This window comes from Perna viridis, chromosome 11 (genome assembly GCF_037379345.1).
Source record: "Perna viridis isolate PV_CMFRI_1.1 ecotype Kerala chromosome 11, ASM3737934v1, whole genome shotgun sequence".
Lineage (NCBI taxonomy): Eukaryota > Metazoa > Mollusca > Bivalvia > Mytilida > Mytilidae > Perna > Perna viridis.
Genome location: NC_142455.1, coordinates 32,114,058 through 32,132,033, shown reverse-complemented (window position 1 = coordinate 32,132,033; position 17,976 = coordinate 32,114,058). Strand labels below are relative to the sequence as shown.

Sequence of the window (17,976 nt, the reverse complement as noted above, 5' to 3'; positions counted from 1 at the left end):
ATCAGCAAACTGTAATAAACAAGTAATACAAAATGAACATTTGTAAATCAGCTTTTGTGTATGTCTGTTTTCCATGTCTGGTCTTTGTCCCTGGATTGCATTCTTTTCTTTACTGCTATAACCTTGGTTCCCTTGATTACTCTTTATAACATTACATTTAACATACAACAAGTACAAGAACTAAATCTTAGATCCAGATCGAACGACATCTTGGTTACTAGGAATGTCATGGAGGAGACGACGTTCTGATCTGGAATTCATCAGAATATAAACAGACGAAATTTGCGCATCAGCTCTAAATAGATATTTTTTAAATAATTTATTCGGTTAATAAGGAAAACGCCTTCTTTTTTTCTGATAATCGATAATAAACATGGACACCGTCTCATAGAATGGTATAGTAACATGGTGGCTTTTCGAGAATCAAGAGATATTTGTCCAGTATGTGAACAGTTTTATACATTTGGTACTCAAGCCTGTTCTTTGAATTTCTCGAAACTTTACCTAAATGACATGCAAGAGCACGTCTGATGTTTGATCGAAACTCTTGTTGCCATAGTTGTCACAGCGGTACGAGTTCGAGTCCCGCGAAGGGAATGACCAAATATTTGCATGGCAAATTTGACAGTTCTAACATCGATGATTCCCCCTCTACTTCCCGTTGCAAAAATGTCATTAAATTCTATTCAGAGATTTCAGAGGAGATAGGGAATAAAAGATTGACCCACCCTTATCGAACGATGACATATAGTTCATGAATTGCATCAAGAAACCCCATAAAAGTATTGAAATACAAAGTACGAGGTGCGAAATGGCATCGTGTGAATTGAGTATGTGACAATAAGATCAAATTCTAATCTGTCATTTTAAAGAACTTTGTTCGACCAATTACTATAATTGTGAAAGCAAAATCTAGTGCCCAACAATGCAATGTTTCATGGATAATCTTCAGTTGTGAACACTCTCAACTCATCAAATGGCGTTATATATCATTTTATAAATCTCAAAAGGACCTACAACACAAACTGCGAGCAGAAACCAATCCTTAGTTATAGCCGGGATATGTGTAAACGTATATAAAGAGATATTGCATCCAGATTCATAACTTCTGTTTCGCAATAAATTATTTCGCAGATTCTCATCTCTCATTTACAGGTATATGATTATTCTAAGTTATTTACGAATGATTTGGAGTCTTGCAATGTTATTCAAAATACGTTTTCCAAACCTTATTCAAAAACTAGTGTTCAACTACAGAAAGAGTTACAATTCTGTCTAGTCATTTAAAATTGTTCGAAAAAAAACTTAAACTTAAATTCTTCTTAGTAGAAAATCGCAAATCAAATAAGCCGTAAACATATTCACAAAACATGTCGAATTTATGATTTTATATCATAAAATCTTTTTTTTTTTCTGGATACTTTTAATTTTGTCTAACAAAGTATTACTTAAATCATCTCTTAAATTGTTTGTGAAAAACCTCTTTCCAAAACGAGAGAACACAAATTACGGAAAAAAACTTTATTGTTTTACTGAATAGAATATATAATTAATACAATTACAAATACAAGAAAAAAAACATAAAAGAAACAAAAAATATATATATAAGTGAGACTGAAGCCCCGTTCTCATGCACTTCAGTTACTTGCAAATATATTAAATTACACAAGGGTGTAAATTCGTCCATATAATGATCATAAATCAAAACTTGATTGCAAGGACACTTTCCTTAATCCTACCTTGCATAAGTTCCCTATTTTTTACATATTTTAGTAGTAAATATATACATTAACCATTTTGCCTGCTCACGTTTTCATTTCATTGCACGATATAATTCGAACCACTGGATGTCATTAATGTAACGACGGTTATTTACACGCTCATATAGCAAATCCATAAAACACTTTCTTTTTTAATTCCATAAGTTACATTTATATGAATTTACATATGAGGAATGTCTAGACTTCTATGTTTATGGCTTCTGTTTCGTTTTGTCTAGAACGTTAAGGCTTTTTATTTTTTGTATTAACTTAGTAAACAAAATGAAATGTATGAGAAATAAAAAGTCCAAATTGTAAACGCTCTTTTCCTCCTTCTTCTTCATACTTAGGCTAAAGGTTTCAACAGACGATACATAAGTCTTAAATTGAAACTCTACGACAATCATAATGATTTGGACTTTTTAATTGTAAATGTCTTTTTTTAATTACAATACTTGCCTCTAATTTTATTTCCCCCTTTTCCCTTTCTATGTGACCCGTGCTACTGAGAGAGTAGTATATATGGACCCTTCCACTTGATGTTTCAAGAATTATAAAAATGGTAAACTGATTATTTAGTATGACATGTTAGAAAATTATGATTAAGTTTGTAATAAATTCACGTCCAAGTATGAAGGATTGTTATTTGTTTTCTCATGTGAATCATGAACTGCAGTTGTTGTGAGAGTAGATCGTTTTTTTCCCTGTTTTCAGGTTTTGATATCTTCTGTTTTTATTGTTGATTGTTTTTTTTTATGCTTTGTTACATTTTTGTCAATGTTTTTTCAATATGTTAGACATTTTGTAATTTTTATAAATCGATCACATCGACGAGTGATAAAAATCGATCAATTTTGTAACAAAACCAAACTAAAGAGATCTAATGGAGAATTACAAGATGTTTTATTTCAAAAACGACTTTTATTCAAACGGTGATGCAGCTTTCAGGTCCTGTGTTGCTATTAATGGAGAATGTAGCACCAGGGACATCAAAACAATTGCCAAGGGAACCATTGTCGAATTATGGCATTCAGATTGTTTTCTTCCACGCAAATGTTTTGCAGACTGTAAGTATTGATTTCAAAAATTATTTTCTTTTGTAATAATAGGATATATATAATCGTAAAGAGTATATTACCACAAATATGATCACAAGTGCCAAAGAACGCCTAGATTTAACGAGTGTGCGGTCTTGGCGCCAGTCATTATATTTTAGTTAATCACGATAAACTATTGATTATATAAATGTTCTTACTTATTTGATGTTATTTGCAAGAAAAAAATTCTCATTTTGTAAACGGCGGATTGATATACATTTGTGATGTTTTGTGACGTTCATACATATCATATTTTTAATGTATTTCAGGTATGTTTGCATGATACATTTATACGTCTGTTTCACAATGGAGTACATATAACTCTTTTTGACCACCACATACTGTGGTTCCTAAGTTGTTTCAGTAAAAGAAATAAGTATATAATTGTTATATTTCACTTTATTTCATAAAGGATATTCAATAAAGTGCTCGTCTGCGAAAAAAAATATGACTATTATTTTTGCAATTTTGAGTATCGGTTTTTTTTCTGTCCATAGGCATAATCAGATGTAAGAAGCATAGGAACGGATATTATTCTGGAGTTACTGCATAACATAAGTCAATGTATCCTATCGGTTTAAACATAATTAAACATATAAATTTCAAAAAGAATAACATTTGTGTATCGTTATTCTCAAGCTCAAATGAAATAAAAACAAAACAGTAAAACTACATTTGTTTAAAAAAATGACCCACAAGGCAACAATCAAGATGATGACAATCAATGATGACACCATTAAACCTCTGTAGGGATGACTTTAATCTTGAAGCAACATAACCTAATTGTTAAAGGTGAAAACCAAAATATGTACATGCTGCAGATACAATAGTTTTCCACATTCATGGGGAAACATTACAAATATTTTGTAAAGTGGACTGCATGAGTGCAAATCTGATATATTTGCTTCGCTGTCCTGTTTGTGATCACAAATATGTTAGCCAATCAAAATAACCTTTCACAAACGTTTGAACGGAAAAACGCGTTCCCTGATAAGACGCCTTTATATCCTATGAGTCAACATTTCAGATTACCAAACTATTGTTATAGTTAATGCCTTTTTATTGCAGTAAAGATTATCTAATAGTTAACAAAATGATACTTAAATAGAGTATAAAGTTTTTCGTGAAACATCTACGTCTTGTTCTTTGTAAGAAGTAGGAATATTACACAAATCATAACATATTGTATATGACAATATATATACCAAATGGATATACTACATTGCGTAAAGAAAACGAGTTATGCAGCTGAATGCTAATGGAAATTGTCGCAAATATTATCTCAAAGATTGCACAATTCCATATAAATCCTGCACTAATAAATATTATATATTTTTACCTCCTCACGTTTTGGTTCCGAAAAAAAAAAACGATAATAAATACAAAACTAATTGTTGTCCAGGCAGTGGGTGGCATATGACAAGTTTTATTTATCAAAATCATTTTCACCCATATCATATCACAAATGCATCTTTTCGCAAAGTTGAATATTCGTTCTGATTTACTACAACGATACTGAGAGAAATAAATTACATAGAAGCATTTAAATTAAATGAAAATAATACTTTACTTTGAGAAAAATTTGGTTCCTTTGTAAGGAAACTTCAATATCTGAGCCATCAATTGTCTATTCAAAACGATTTTTATACCTTTTGACATACATATGGTCATACATTCAATGGAAAAATATTCAATGGGATACAATTTGCCCTGTGCTACTCATATCATAGTATATGTCTGATTTTTACATGGACAGCCTCTTAACATATAAAAAAAAGAAACCCAAAAATCAAATGATTGTTGTATAAAAAATCGAAACTGTAGTATGGTTTATCTATATTTTGCTGATGTATACTGTTTTTTTATTCTAATACCTAATATTCTAATACTTTGCACATATGTTTGCCACACAATTCGTAATAATAATAATAATAAAACACACACACACACAAAAAACAGAAACAAAGACCAAACAAACAAAAAAACCCGGAATACCGGACCTGACTTAACTCATGAACTCCTGAATCGTTACGTTTTTACATCTGCACCATGAAAACCGATCTGTTCAACATGTCATAGTTTTCCTTTCCTATTGTCTACTCCGGACTTGCATTTGATGAGCAGCTCGACGGTTGTTTCAGGAAAAGCAAAGAACCCTTGCTCTACCGCGGCACCCGCTCCCTGCTCCCAATTTAGTGGGGTCTAAGTTGCTGATTTACTTTTGTTACTTTGTATGTATCATTTTAGTTATTTTATGTTCTTTATTGTGTATTGTGTATTTTCTATGTCTGGAATCTAGGCTATTTTGATTACTCTTTAACAGGTTTTAAGGAAAACAAAGTTTCTAGAGTAGCCATAGAGTACCGTTGTTAGTTTATGTTGCGCATACAATAGTCAAAACGACATAATATTAGTGACATTGACGTTAAAGGATGCAGAAAGTTTAAAGTAAAGTGCTTCATTTGTGGAACGAACAATGCATTGTTGATTGTTTTCACTAGTACATTCACAAGGAAGTACGAACGAACTGAAAAATACTCTTTAATATGTTTTTTTTCTTTTATATGCTACTCCTATTAATTATCAGTGTTAAAAAGAGTTAATCAATTGCTACCGATTCAAGGGTTTAATATATTTACGTGTATCGAACTTATAAATGGTCAGTTAAACATATGAAACAAAATGCTTCCAAAATTTAAGTTTTTCGCTTCAGTTTGCCTTTTAAAGTTAAAATAAAAAAACATCATGTTTGAAAAGGTAATATCATGTCTTATCTTTACTCCTTTACTGGAATAAACACTGCAACTGTTCCTCTAGAAAAAAACTAACGAATAACAAATACTTATAGAACTGAATATAATGAAAACACAACGTTGAAAAAAGAATAAAACACAAATGTATGCAGAATAGAACAAAAACAACATTAATATACAAAACAAAAATATCACACAGACACACAAACACCACACACAACCGCACTAAAGAACTATGAATGCGCACACAAACCGTGCTTCGGAAGGTTAAGCAAGCCCTGCACTGCCAGCGGCAATTTTTTCTTTTAAAAAATTCTAGTGTTTGTGTAGAGGATACTGAAAATCAACTTTTTTCGCGACTACTTCCTTTCGTGTTTTGCTGTCTTTGGCATTCTTATGGTTGTCAGCAAAATCGTTACGGTGTATCCATCTGCAAAATGAAAACTGATTTGGTCTACGTGTAATAGTTTTCCTTTCCTCTATCGTCTACCCCGGATTTGAATTCGATGACCAACTATCGTTTGAAACAGCGGATGTTTCTAGAAAAGCAGAGGACGCTTACCCTACCGGTGCACCTGGTCCATGCTCCTAGTTTTTAGTGCCGCCCGAGTTGCTCATTTACTTTTGTTGTTTTGTATGTATTATTAAAGTTACTTTATGTGTATGTCTGTTTTCAATGTCTGGTCTTTGTCCCCGGATTACATTCTTTTGATTTACCGCTATAGCCTTGGTTCCCTTGATTACTCTTGCGTGAAGATTTATTTTTATACAAAGAAGTTATACAAAGAAGTCTAAATATGTTTTTTCGCGACTATGTATTTTAGCAACAATTACACGGCGGCGGAAGTCGCGAAAATCAATCGCTTGCAAAAATTAGTTGGTTTTCACCACACACACACACACACACACACACACACACACACACACACACACACATGCGCGCGTACGCATGCACGCACAGACACATATCATACAACGTCTCATAATGTGACGACTCTATATGCTACACTGCTCCATCGGATCAAATTGATACATGGAAGATAACGTAAACTTATAGAAGGGTCTAAAAAATTCGAAACGATGTTAGAACTGTCAAATTTGCGAAGCAAATTTTTGGTCGTTCCCTCCGCGGGACTCGAACTCGTACCGCTGTGACATCTATGGCAACACGTTTGTATGATATTGATTTGTTGTGACATGCATCATTAATTTGATCCTCTATCCTCATAATATACCTAGATGAATTGTCCCGTACTACCATACATCGTGTACTAAGTTACAGCCCTAGATTAATCCTGCGAGGAGGAACGACCCGGCCAGCGAAAGCTATATTTCATAGCCTAGCTGTCCGAGTGGTATAGGGCGCTGGATTTAGTGCAGGCAGTGTTGCCATATATGTCACTTGTCACTTGTGACGTATTAAATTAGTTATCGAAAGTAAAACATTATAACCCAGTTTTGAGATGATCTTGAATTTTTGTGGGAAATTCAACTGGAAACATAAACATGCACTGTAAAGACAATGAACTAAACAAGAATGGAAGAACTTATGTTTTTAAATTTATTTTAAGTGGATGTAAATCTCGAAATTCTTTTATCCAAAGCCCTTTCCGCTTAAATCTCTGTGGGTATATTTTAATATGTCATAGGTTCTCAATTGATTTTTGCGTAAATAAATAATTATGTACAATTATGTACAAGACTTCAAAAACAACAACGCACACATTTTATCTCATAGCATACAATTAAATGTATTTGCATAAAGTTTGCAAACTGTTCAAATAAAAAAGGGTTTCAAAACCTCGGACCCTTTGCCACTGCAACTGCAACTAGAACTGGTTTAAATAATGGGGAATTTACATAAAAAAAATGTATGTTTTAAGTCACAACTATTCAGTTATATTCTAGAATTATCCGAATTATCAACCTAAATATCTTTCGAATGCATGCAGACTTGAGTGCGTATTTTATACATATTTGATTTCTTAAACTTTAATGTTTTTTTTTTCTCTTTCGTCTACCCCGGACATGACTTTTTATGAGCAACTCGGCGGGTGTTTCTATAAAAGCAGAGGACGCTTACCCTACTGGTGCACCTAGTCCATGCTCCCAGTTTTTAGTGGAGTCCAAGTTGCTCATTTGCTTTTGTTACTTTTTATGTATGATTTTAGTTACTTTATGTTCTTTGTTGTGTATGTCTGTTTTGCACCTGATCCATGCTCCCAGTTTTTAGTGAAGTCCGAGTTGCACATTTGCTTTTGTTACGTAAATGTATGATTTTAGTTACCCTATGTTCTTTGTTGTGAATGTTTTTCATGTCTGCTCTTTGTCCCTAGATTACATTCTTTTCATTACCGCTTTAACCTTGGTTCCCTTGATTACTCTTCCATATCTGGTCCTTGTCCCTGGATTACATTCTTTGTATTACCGCTATGACCTTTGTTCCATTGATTAATCTTTAATAAGTTTCAAATTTTAAAAGATTTTGTAAATATTGAATCATATAAAAGTAGAATCATGTTACAACTCGGGTTCACCAAGTGTTATCTTACTTGGACTTTGTATTATTTATAGTTAATATGAATGATATCCCATTTACATTATGTCACACTGTGTAAATTGGTTAAGCTAAAACATGGAATAAAGCATATTTTTATGAAGCACTGGATATTTTGTCCCTTTTAATGACCATGTACAGAATCTATATACCACTGAAATACAATTTACCTGTTATATCACTTTTTAAAGGCAATCGCCCCACTCGTTATATCTAGACTTGAGATATTGTATTGAAATAAATGTGTCTAAAGTACTATTCATAATACATTTCAAAATAAGATTGGAATTGGAGTTACTGTATTGATATTGTTCCTACATGTACAAACAACACACAATTATAATTCAACGACATAAGTACGACAAAGTAACCGCGCTACTAGCTAGATCTCCCTAAAATCAAATGAATCTTCAATGACGTTTTCAATGTAAAAACTATTAAGTGTTTTTTTTTTTTATTTGTTTTGATGACGCTTTTTTTTACACTATTTTCTCATTGGGGTTTCATTTTATTTATAGTTGTTTCTGCCTATGAATACTGCGTGTACCCGTTTGTTAGTTTAAATTCCCAGCTGCCACCATTACATTTTTCTCCGAAAATAATTCAAAGTTCTTGTTTTCAAACCTCGATCTCTCGGAATGCCAAGTGTCCGCAAACCAGTAACTAAATGAAAAATGTGCCTAATCTCCTTTTGAATACAAGTACGTAGGTGTAAAATTAAGTTATGAGTATTATATCTGAATTAACATATCCATGCAGACTGTCGAGTCTAAATACACAACGTATGAAGTAATGCATTCAGGCGCGGATCAAAGGATGGGTGTGCTTGACGAACGCTTCATTCCCCTAAAATTGAAGAGATATTTTTTTTGCATCCAATCTTAATTTTTCCCGAATTGCACATATATATGTAACTGAAACCGGTTGAAGTAATGGGGTGTTCAGGGAAGTTACAAAAAAAATTCTTGATTTTCAATAACATAACACATATTGATTGCTGTTAAGGGTGGTAAAAATACACTAGATTACCATACTCGATCGATATTCTTCCTTTGTGAAATAATATAGTATCAAAGAAGTCATTCGCTTAGTCTACTCTACATATACATTTCTGCAAAATTTCACGCAATACCCCTGTCAATAACACGTTTTAAACGTTTTTACATTGCACAATTGATATTAAGTGGGAAATACATTAACATGCTTAAATCCATGAATTTATAGGCAGATCACATTGAACGAGATACGAACTGCATGTCCATGTCATAATTATACGTTTAGATCAGTGATAGTCAACGGCTATAAAACATCTTTAATTGAAATAGAAATAGAAATTTTATTATTTTATATATGTAGCCCTTGCTGCTGCTGATTGTCGTACGTTCATTCTAACGACAAAATATTCAGATCAAAACTTTCCACAGCAACATTTGTCTTCATAGCATATGAAATTTTCATAAGACTTTTTAACAGACGTATCCCCCTAGTTCATGTGGACATCTTTTATGGAATATTGTTGTTATTAAGTTTAGTACTTAGTGGTAATCAAAATAATGTATGTTGTGAAGTGGCGTAAAAAAGCGTAAATAAGAATATTAAATAAGTGATTAAAATATGAACCCAAAAAGTATTGAAAAGAAAACGGTCGATCCCTACCGCTGAGGCAAGGTGCCCTTAAAAATTGATCTTGATCATTGTCAAATATGCATCAAGTTCAAGATGAAAAATTGAATACAAAAAGCAATTGAAAATCGGGTTTATGAAATAATTTTGATCTCATAAAAGCAAGTAATTACACTAACGTTTTGATAAATGCACTGTCCCCGTCTGGGTCACCTGTTGTTTTAATAATCGTTATACCTAGATGTTTTGACGTCATTAGTAATTTAGTGTGATTTTTGCAAGTTTGACGCATGTGTCCCTTGATTTTCGTTTGACAAAAGTTAGATTTGTTCATCCTTTGATTAGCTTTTTATTAAAAGATATCGAACCCATACCATCTACGATCAGCAAACATAAAGGCTACGCTAGGTGTGAACTACAAAAACCTAAATGAATATGGTTTTCCAGATGAGTCTTCTTGTACTGAAGGGGACACAGCAAAGGCAACGTCGGATTCTCAGAAAGGATGGAGACAACTGTTGCAAGATGCTTTACAAACGTCAGTAAGTCGCGACGATCGTCCAAAGAAGGAGCTCATTTTGGGTTTCAGATCGAATAAGGAGGACAAAGAATCGATGAAACAGCTCCGGAAATACTCAGACAAGACAATTAGCGAGTTGGAGAAAAGACGACAACAAGAAGAAAAGACGGGTTGAATGAAGAAATCAAGAGGAAAGAACAGGAGCTGGCCAAATGCAAGAGCAAAGTTGAGATACCTATTAAGGCTCGAATCGCTAAAAAGCAGAGTTTGATTTAAAATGTTTGCGTCAAATGCGATATATAAATAAAAATCAAACACTTAGACAGACTTCGTTTGTTTTCGGGTTCGGAGACAGATGATGACAATGACCAGTGGTAAGTTAAACTATTCTAAATTAAGTTAAACATAAGAAAACTAAGGCTTGACAAACAAGCAAACGTCGGGTTACGCATATTTGTGATTCCGACAGTTCTGATATAGACTCGTTGGAGATACAGAAAAAAAGGACAACACGAAAGTTAAGTCTGGCATCCAACCCAAGTGTTCATACAAGATAAAGAAGCAATTGCTATGACTTTAATCGGCCTTTTGATATAAGTTTGTAAAAGAGAACATATATTTTAACGATCTTGACCTTAAACAATTTGTCGCAGGAGAGCTCAAAGTCATTATAAGCGGTCAGTCGACGAAATTGAACGTTACGGTAGGTTAAATTGCTTTTGAAGATAATGGATTACAGCGGCTTATACAATTGGAAGGGCCTTTAGCACTTCATACGGCGTGGTTCAGAAAGATTGAATTGGGTCAGGAAGATTGGTCAGGTGATCCCGCGAGTATCGTAATATCGGTACCAACAGATCTCTTGATCCCCGGAAACTATCGATTTTTATCCGGAAAAACTTTAAAACCAATGTGAGTACTATTAACTGAATTTCGCCTATTAACTTTGTTACTCACCCAATAAGTGATAATTTCGAGAAGTTGAACCCAAAAATTGGTTCTCCTAACGATAGCTTAACAGATGACCATATCCTGTCAGATAGGTGCCCAGGTTGCATAGAGTTAAAGTCACTTTTACCACCTTCACAATATTTGAATCGATGCATTACTGAACACGAAATAGTTTTCTGTTCAGCCTAGTTCAATTATGAATTCTGTCGCCTTCCCTGTTTACTCTCATCTGACTTAAAATTTCCAACCCGGTTATAAGGACAATGTAATTTGTTCATTGTTAGAGTTTGGATTCCCAGTTGGTGCTATCGGAGTGCACAATCACTTGCGAAATTATAAAAGCGCTGTTGAATTACGAAGTGAAACAGATGCTTTCATAAAAGACCCTTTTTTCACGGCGTTATTATTTCCACCCTTAATTCAGTTTCGACAAAGATTCGTTAAAGAGAGGAATCGTCTTAGATGTAAGCAGTAAACGGTTTCATTGAGGAAATTGCTTTTCTAGGAGAAAGTGTCGATTTAATATACCTTCTTAGCTTCTTGTATCAGACCAGGTCGAATTATTATGTCAAGAATTTTAAATTGGTTACGTTCGGTTTATGACCAACTAGATAAATTAGAAGTGCAATCCGAACTGAGGAAAATATCAAATGGTGGCATACATCCTTACCTCAGCACAATGATGTCTCAAAGATGGCAGTCGAGGATTGGTGCAATCCGGATTTCGAGTTGGCATTGAATGCATGTATTTCCGGTTGCGGCGCATGGTGTAGGGGCGAATTCTTTCTTTGAAAATTTCCCGATTCCATAATTAGTTTGAATCTTCATATTAATGGGTTAGAGCTTTTGACTATCATGGTTTACCTTAAAACGTGGTACACGAGGTTGAAACACAAACGAATTCAGCTGTCTGTGATTATACTGTATCAGTTTTGGTAATAAATATCGGCAAAATCGGTGATTTATTCGTGCAAAAAGAGAAATTTGTTACCTTGCGTATGTTCACGAGTTCAAAATGCATACAGTTCATGTTCGAAACAATTCGAAAACAGAATCCCAGATTATTTGTCTAGATTGCATTTTGACACAAAATTTCAGTCTGCGTTTTATGATGTCGTGCCAGACCAGTTCTTTCGTCTTACTGAATTAAATATTGCGGATGTTATATTTGAATTTATTCACTTTTGGTGATTCGTTGATTTGTATGTTTCAGATAAAGTGCTTGAAGCTTTAAGGGAAGATGTTCCATTCTCTATAAGATCTGCTTCCCCTCACGGTACAAGAAAAGTATTAAAAGTATATTTGAAAGCCTTTTTGCTTTTTGTAATTTTGTTTTAACATTTGTTACTATTTCGATTTTGAGACTATTTGTTTATTTATACAGTTTCTTAGCAAACCGATGAAATAAGTTTCTACTATAAAAATACGTAGTGGTGTTCGAACGCTACATCTTTTACTTTTAGCAACCTTTTTCATAAATTGATGAATTTTCAATTAAGATTTTATATAAGAGTTACATGTATCTGCCGACGAAATCCTCATTTGCCACGACAAGCTTCTCCAAAAACACCTGACATTTCGTTTGGGATCAGAGAACTTTTTATTTGAACGTCTGTAATGATGCTACATTTTAGTGTCTATTTTTAGTTGCATGTTTTTTTTCTATTTGCTCGGAAGTCAAATTTAGTACCAAATAATGTTAATTCTTTTAATGACACCGAACATTTAACTTCTGTTAAAAGTGTTCTTCAAACAGACTTAGCTGCAGTAACATTTGAAGAAACGTTAAGTCGCTAATCCAAGCTCATGTTTATGCCCTATTAAGGCGTACTAGAATACGTTTTCCTTGATTCCGGCTTCTCAGAACAATAAATTTCATGCAAATTTTTTATCTTTTAAACTTGTATTATACATATATTGTTGGTTTGCTATATGTATATATATCATTGTATTGCTTCTTTAATATTTGTGGCACCTGCGAGGCTATACCCTTTGGTTGGCTTTGCAAGGAAGAAGTCCATTCCTTGGAGTCTCGATTCGTTTCTTTGGAAGAGTAGTATATTCTCCGAGATAATAACTAAGCAATTGAAAGATGGCTTTGTTCACCTTTTATTGTTCAACTTACCAATTAAAGTGTAGACCTTGAAAAGGAGTAATTTATCATTTTAGGGTTCTGATTTTGAAGGAAGTATCTATTACTTGAGTATTCCGGTGGCTTGAAAAGGAGTAGTACTGTAGTGTAATATCCCTGAAAAAAAATTTAACGATAATACGTCATTTATCTTGTGGAAACTGAGATCAAACTGGACAAACGGTGCTGCATCATTTGCATTGGATCAGCTATAAAGTCAGCCCCATAAGAGAAAAGAAATACACAATTTGGTCCCATTGGAATGTCGACGGTATGTTGCAAAACGCGTTCAATGTGGTTTTTCGTTACCATATTCTCATTTTGTCAATTTCTTATATTGGTTCACTATTTTCAAGCTTACAACATGATTCTTAGTTAAAACTGAACGATTTCGTTCTTATGTTACTAGTGTTCGTGGAACTGCATTATTCTTGCTTGACTTTAACCGGATTATACTCACTGACACTATGACGGGTGCTGCTGGTGGATCAGGACATACTAACCTTTCTGGAATACCTGATTATCACCCCAGTGTTTCGTATTTCACCTCGATACTTCATAAGTTTTTTGTGCGACGTCTTGATTACCTTATCTTCAGTTTTTATGTGTAATCTTTTATTCGATTCTCTATATTTTGTTTGTAGACCTTCTTTATTTTATGTGCTGACGAAAAGGCCATGGTTTGGGGTTTGACATAATGAATTACTCAATGCTTCAGTTTTGTTTTGCCTATATTTACAAAGTTTATAACCTAGTTAGTACATTAACGCTTCAACGTCATAATTTAAGGAGTGATAGGAAAAATTAGGAGTACACGTTTTGGGAATCCAAAGGATAACAAACAATACTAACGGCGCAACTTGTTTCAAGATTTAAGTAAATTTACCATCTAACTACACTATTTATGTCAAAGTAAATTGGTCACTGTTATTAATCGATGTTCAAAAAGGCATCCTCAGAACTTATTATAAACCAATCAGGCTTCCATATAGAATCTATGGGCATTTGTATCTCATTTATACTGCTATGTTCTTGTTCATTCCATCATCAAGTCGTCTTTCCAAATAATATGTAGCCCATGACCAATGGAATTTTAAATAAATTGTTTGAAATAAATACAACTACCGACAAACAAATCATTAATGGTTGAATGCTAGTGCATTTTCAATTAAATGCTTTGATCATGTTGTATATCTGTTAGATAAAGAAATGTGATCCCCGTTTTAAAGTAAGTATGAGTAGAATCATGGTTTTTTTTTCTATTTTTGCTTTTGAATAATTATACAGGTTCATCTAGGTGCATTGTTTTATGACAATAACCACTAAATTACTTATAAATTATAATTAGAAAAATAAGAAAAATAAGTTCTTTTTTATATAATCAAAAACACTTTGTTTCACATAAATATCAAAATATCAAGCTTTTCTTAAGTCACAATAGTCAAGAGGTTATCAAATTTATTAGTAATTTGTATGTAAGACGAACCATTCGGAATCCGATGCACATCCGCTACAAAGAATTTAAAATAAACGACGTTGCTTCGTCAACGTTTCTATAAATGTTTAGGACTATTCTTTTTAAAAAGTTGATATAGTCAGTGACTTTAAATCAAGAAAAGAAGTACACAGTCACTTTCCTAAAATACACAACTGAATATCATCTTACGGTTTATGATTAGTGTACTATACCTGGTCCACATTGGAATGCTCTTTTGATTATTTAATCAATACTTAGCTCTAAGTGTTATCAAGATAGATGCGTATATGGCAGTGTAAGTGATCAAAACAAGAATACAGGAAATGAAATCTACATTTCTTGTAACATCATCCCATGATGTTTGATTAATCCCATATAAACGATTATATAGATCACCAATCTCAATTTTTGCTTGTCCATGCTCAACGTAAGTTTTATGATAACCGTTTTTGATGGTAATTGAAGCGTCTGCATGGGCGAACTTCGTTTGGTCAGGATACTTTCTTGACCAAAAGCTTGGTGAGGACGCCGGACTCTCTTTTTTTTCCACACAGCATTGAGTACATTTCTTACATTTAAAACAATCTGTAATGCATTCACAATCTTTAGAAATACATCTAGGAGATTTACAATGGAACAAAGAAGTTATAGAAGTGTTCAAAATGATAACGACACCACTAACTAATATACTTAAAGACAGCAGTATTCCATAACAAGATGTCTCTTCTGAACTAGGGGGGATACTTTCGTTAAAAAGTCGTAAGAATATTCCATAAGCAATGAAAACAAATGTTGATAGGGAAAGTTTTTCTGAACTTTTTGTCGGTAGAACGAATGTGAGACAATCAGCAGCAGCCAGGGCTATAGATGGCATAACAAAACTCCAGAAGTAATATTCTGTTCTTCGTTTAAGAACAATATTTATCTTAAACCCTGTCATATTTTCATCTTCCTCAACGGTAAATGTTTTGTTCTCATACGACAATGGTTGTAAAAACCATTCACCGTTTTTCATATAGTTTTTTAATCCGTTATTGCTTGGCAAGTAATTTAATGACTCTTGCATCCTATTAAGATAAAGTGTAGAGAAATCCAGAGAACAAGTTTGGGAATCATATGGATAAAATTTCACACTTACTGGGCAAAATGTCTCCAAAGTAAGATAAAGCCACCATGTTACCACGCCATCTGATGAGACGGTAACTTGTTCGTTATTATTCATTAAATTAACGAAGGCGTTTTCAGTATTAACAGCGTTCATTATGAAAATATCAGGTTTCCATAAGGAACTGATTGGTCGGTATATTTTATTGACACCACCATATTCTGACTGATTCCAGACAAGAAAATTGTCTTTCCATGACATTTTCAGTAATCCAGAGGTTGATAGAATTTGACTCCTTAGATCCAAACTTTTTAATGTTTTTAGACTAAAGGTAGCATATACACTGACTGGTGAATTTATGTCCTGCACAGGAATTATTTGTTTATCATAATTGGTTGTTAACTTGTCATGAAGTAGTTCAATAGTGCCCTTGCTGCTAGCATAGGTTACGGACACAAAAATAAAATATGCTATACAGAAGAGTGACATAGTTGCATTTAAACTTTCAAAATGTATTGTTCAAATGGTAGATATTGATTTATAGAAAATGATACATGTATATCATTTGAAAATGAAAATTTTTATGAATATCAAAAATTTGAAAATTACTAATGCTCAGTTGAAAATCATTTTTTCATGATACTATGTGTCCCAATAGATTCAGCTTAGGTCTCTGACCTGTTTATGATAGCACAATAGTAATATGAACTAAAATGTGGAATAGCAAAACTATTATGACAAAGAATCTGTTAAGCCAACTGGTTTTGAGTCAAAACATAAAACAAATTCCAATTTGTATAACTATAACAATTCCACTAATCAGTATCATGCAGTATTCCAAACCAAGACTTACTGAGTGAACTAGGGGGTATATTCTCGTTAAATCCCTTGCTAAAACGCCTTTAGCTATGAAAACAAACATTGATAAAGATAGTCGTGGTTAGCGATAATGATAGGTAGAGATACAGATGTCATTATAAATTTCCAAACGTTATATTAATGCCTTCGTTTTGGGTAAATCCTGTACGAAAATTCTGACAAAGTTCTTCTCAAACACTAACTAACAGAGGAAAGACATGTTTAAAATTGTATAACTTAATAAACAATTATCTTCTTTTATAAACATGTACTAGTAATAAATCCACGTTAGTTTTCGGATCGTTTCCAAGGAGTTAAAATTTCCTTTGTCCTGTCCTTTAAATTTTATTCCACGACGTAACTAAAAACCGATCCGAAACCCGATTAAAATTTAAAGACCTATTGAATGTTTTTTTCAATACCGGTTATGGATTGAGTAAATATTAATTTTCCTGACGCCTTTGAATATATGTCCTTTGATATAAATTGTGCTTAGATTATAGTGAACTAGACTTCCAATGACACTTACGTACATGTATATTTTAGATTTATTCTATGGCCCCAGCCCAGTTTCCTTGTCCCAAACACCTTATCTTTGTTATATTACAAATGTTAGTATAGCAGCGATTGATAGCAAATATCTTCGATGTATTCCAAAAAGAAATGTAGAAACCAAGGAATTACCTTTCGTGCTCTTGGTTGTTTGAAATGAAAATAATTTAATATAGTTTATTGTGCTCTTTATATCGGATTATAACTTTATTTAAACCAAAAACGGTCAAATGTCAATGTGGCAAAACAAAAAACAACAAAAAAAAAAAAAAACAACAAAAAAAAAACAACCAAAAACAAATGTATATGTTGAATCTCCGACATTCAATTGAGATGGTTTCACATAATTATGCAGCTCGTACACCATTAAGCTAATAACCTAGAAACACCTGCTTGCCGAGTTGTCCATAAACTGTAACGTCCTTCCTGGACAAATAGGTCAGGACAACAATAACACGGTGAACAAATCGGTTCTCATTGTGTAGACGGAAACACAATATCGATTCATGAGATTGTGTTGACGACCGTACAACTTTTTAAAGTGATGTGTTTAGGCTTTGTTCTTGTAGTATCATAGCCTTTTTCCAGAAGC

At 33.2% G+C, this 17,976-nt stretch overlaps 1 protein-coding gene across 1 annotated transcript; it reads right to left on the bottom strand.

The window, feature by feature from the left end:
• Positions 1–15,116: 15,116 nt before the first annotated feature.
• On the bottom strand, positions 15,117–16,463 carry LOC148603749 (ligand-gated ion channel 4-like). The gene has a single exon (XM_088551464.1). The coding sequence runs from the start codon at positions 16,461–16,463 to the stop codon at positions 15,117–15,119; it is 1,347 nt and encodes a 448-aa protein (XP_088407590.1).
• Positions 16,464–17,976: the final 1,513 nt, after the last annotated feature.

Excerpts from the sequence above, each read along its gene's own strand:
- LOC148603749 (XM_088551464.1), bottom strand. The coding sequence starts at position 16,463 with ATGTCACTCTTCTGTATAGCATATTTTATTTTTGTGTCCGTAACCTAT.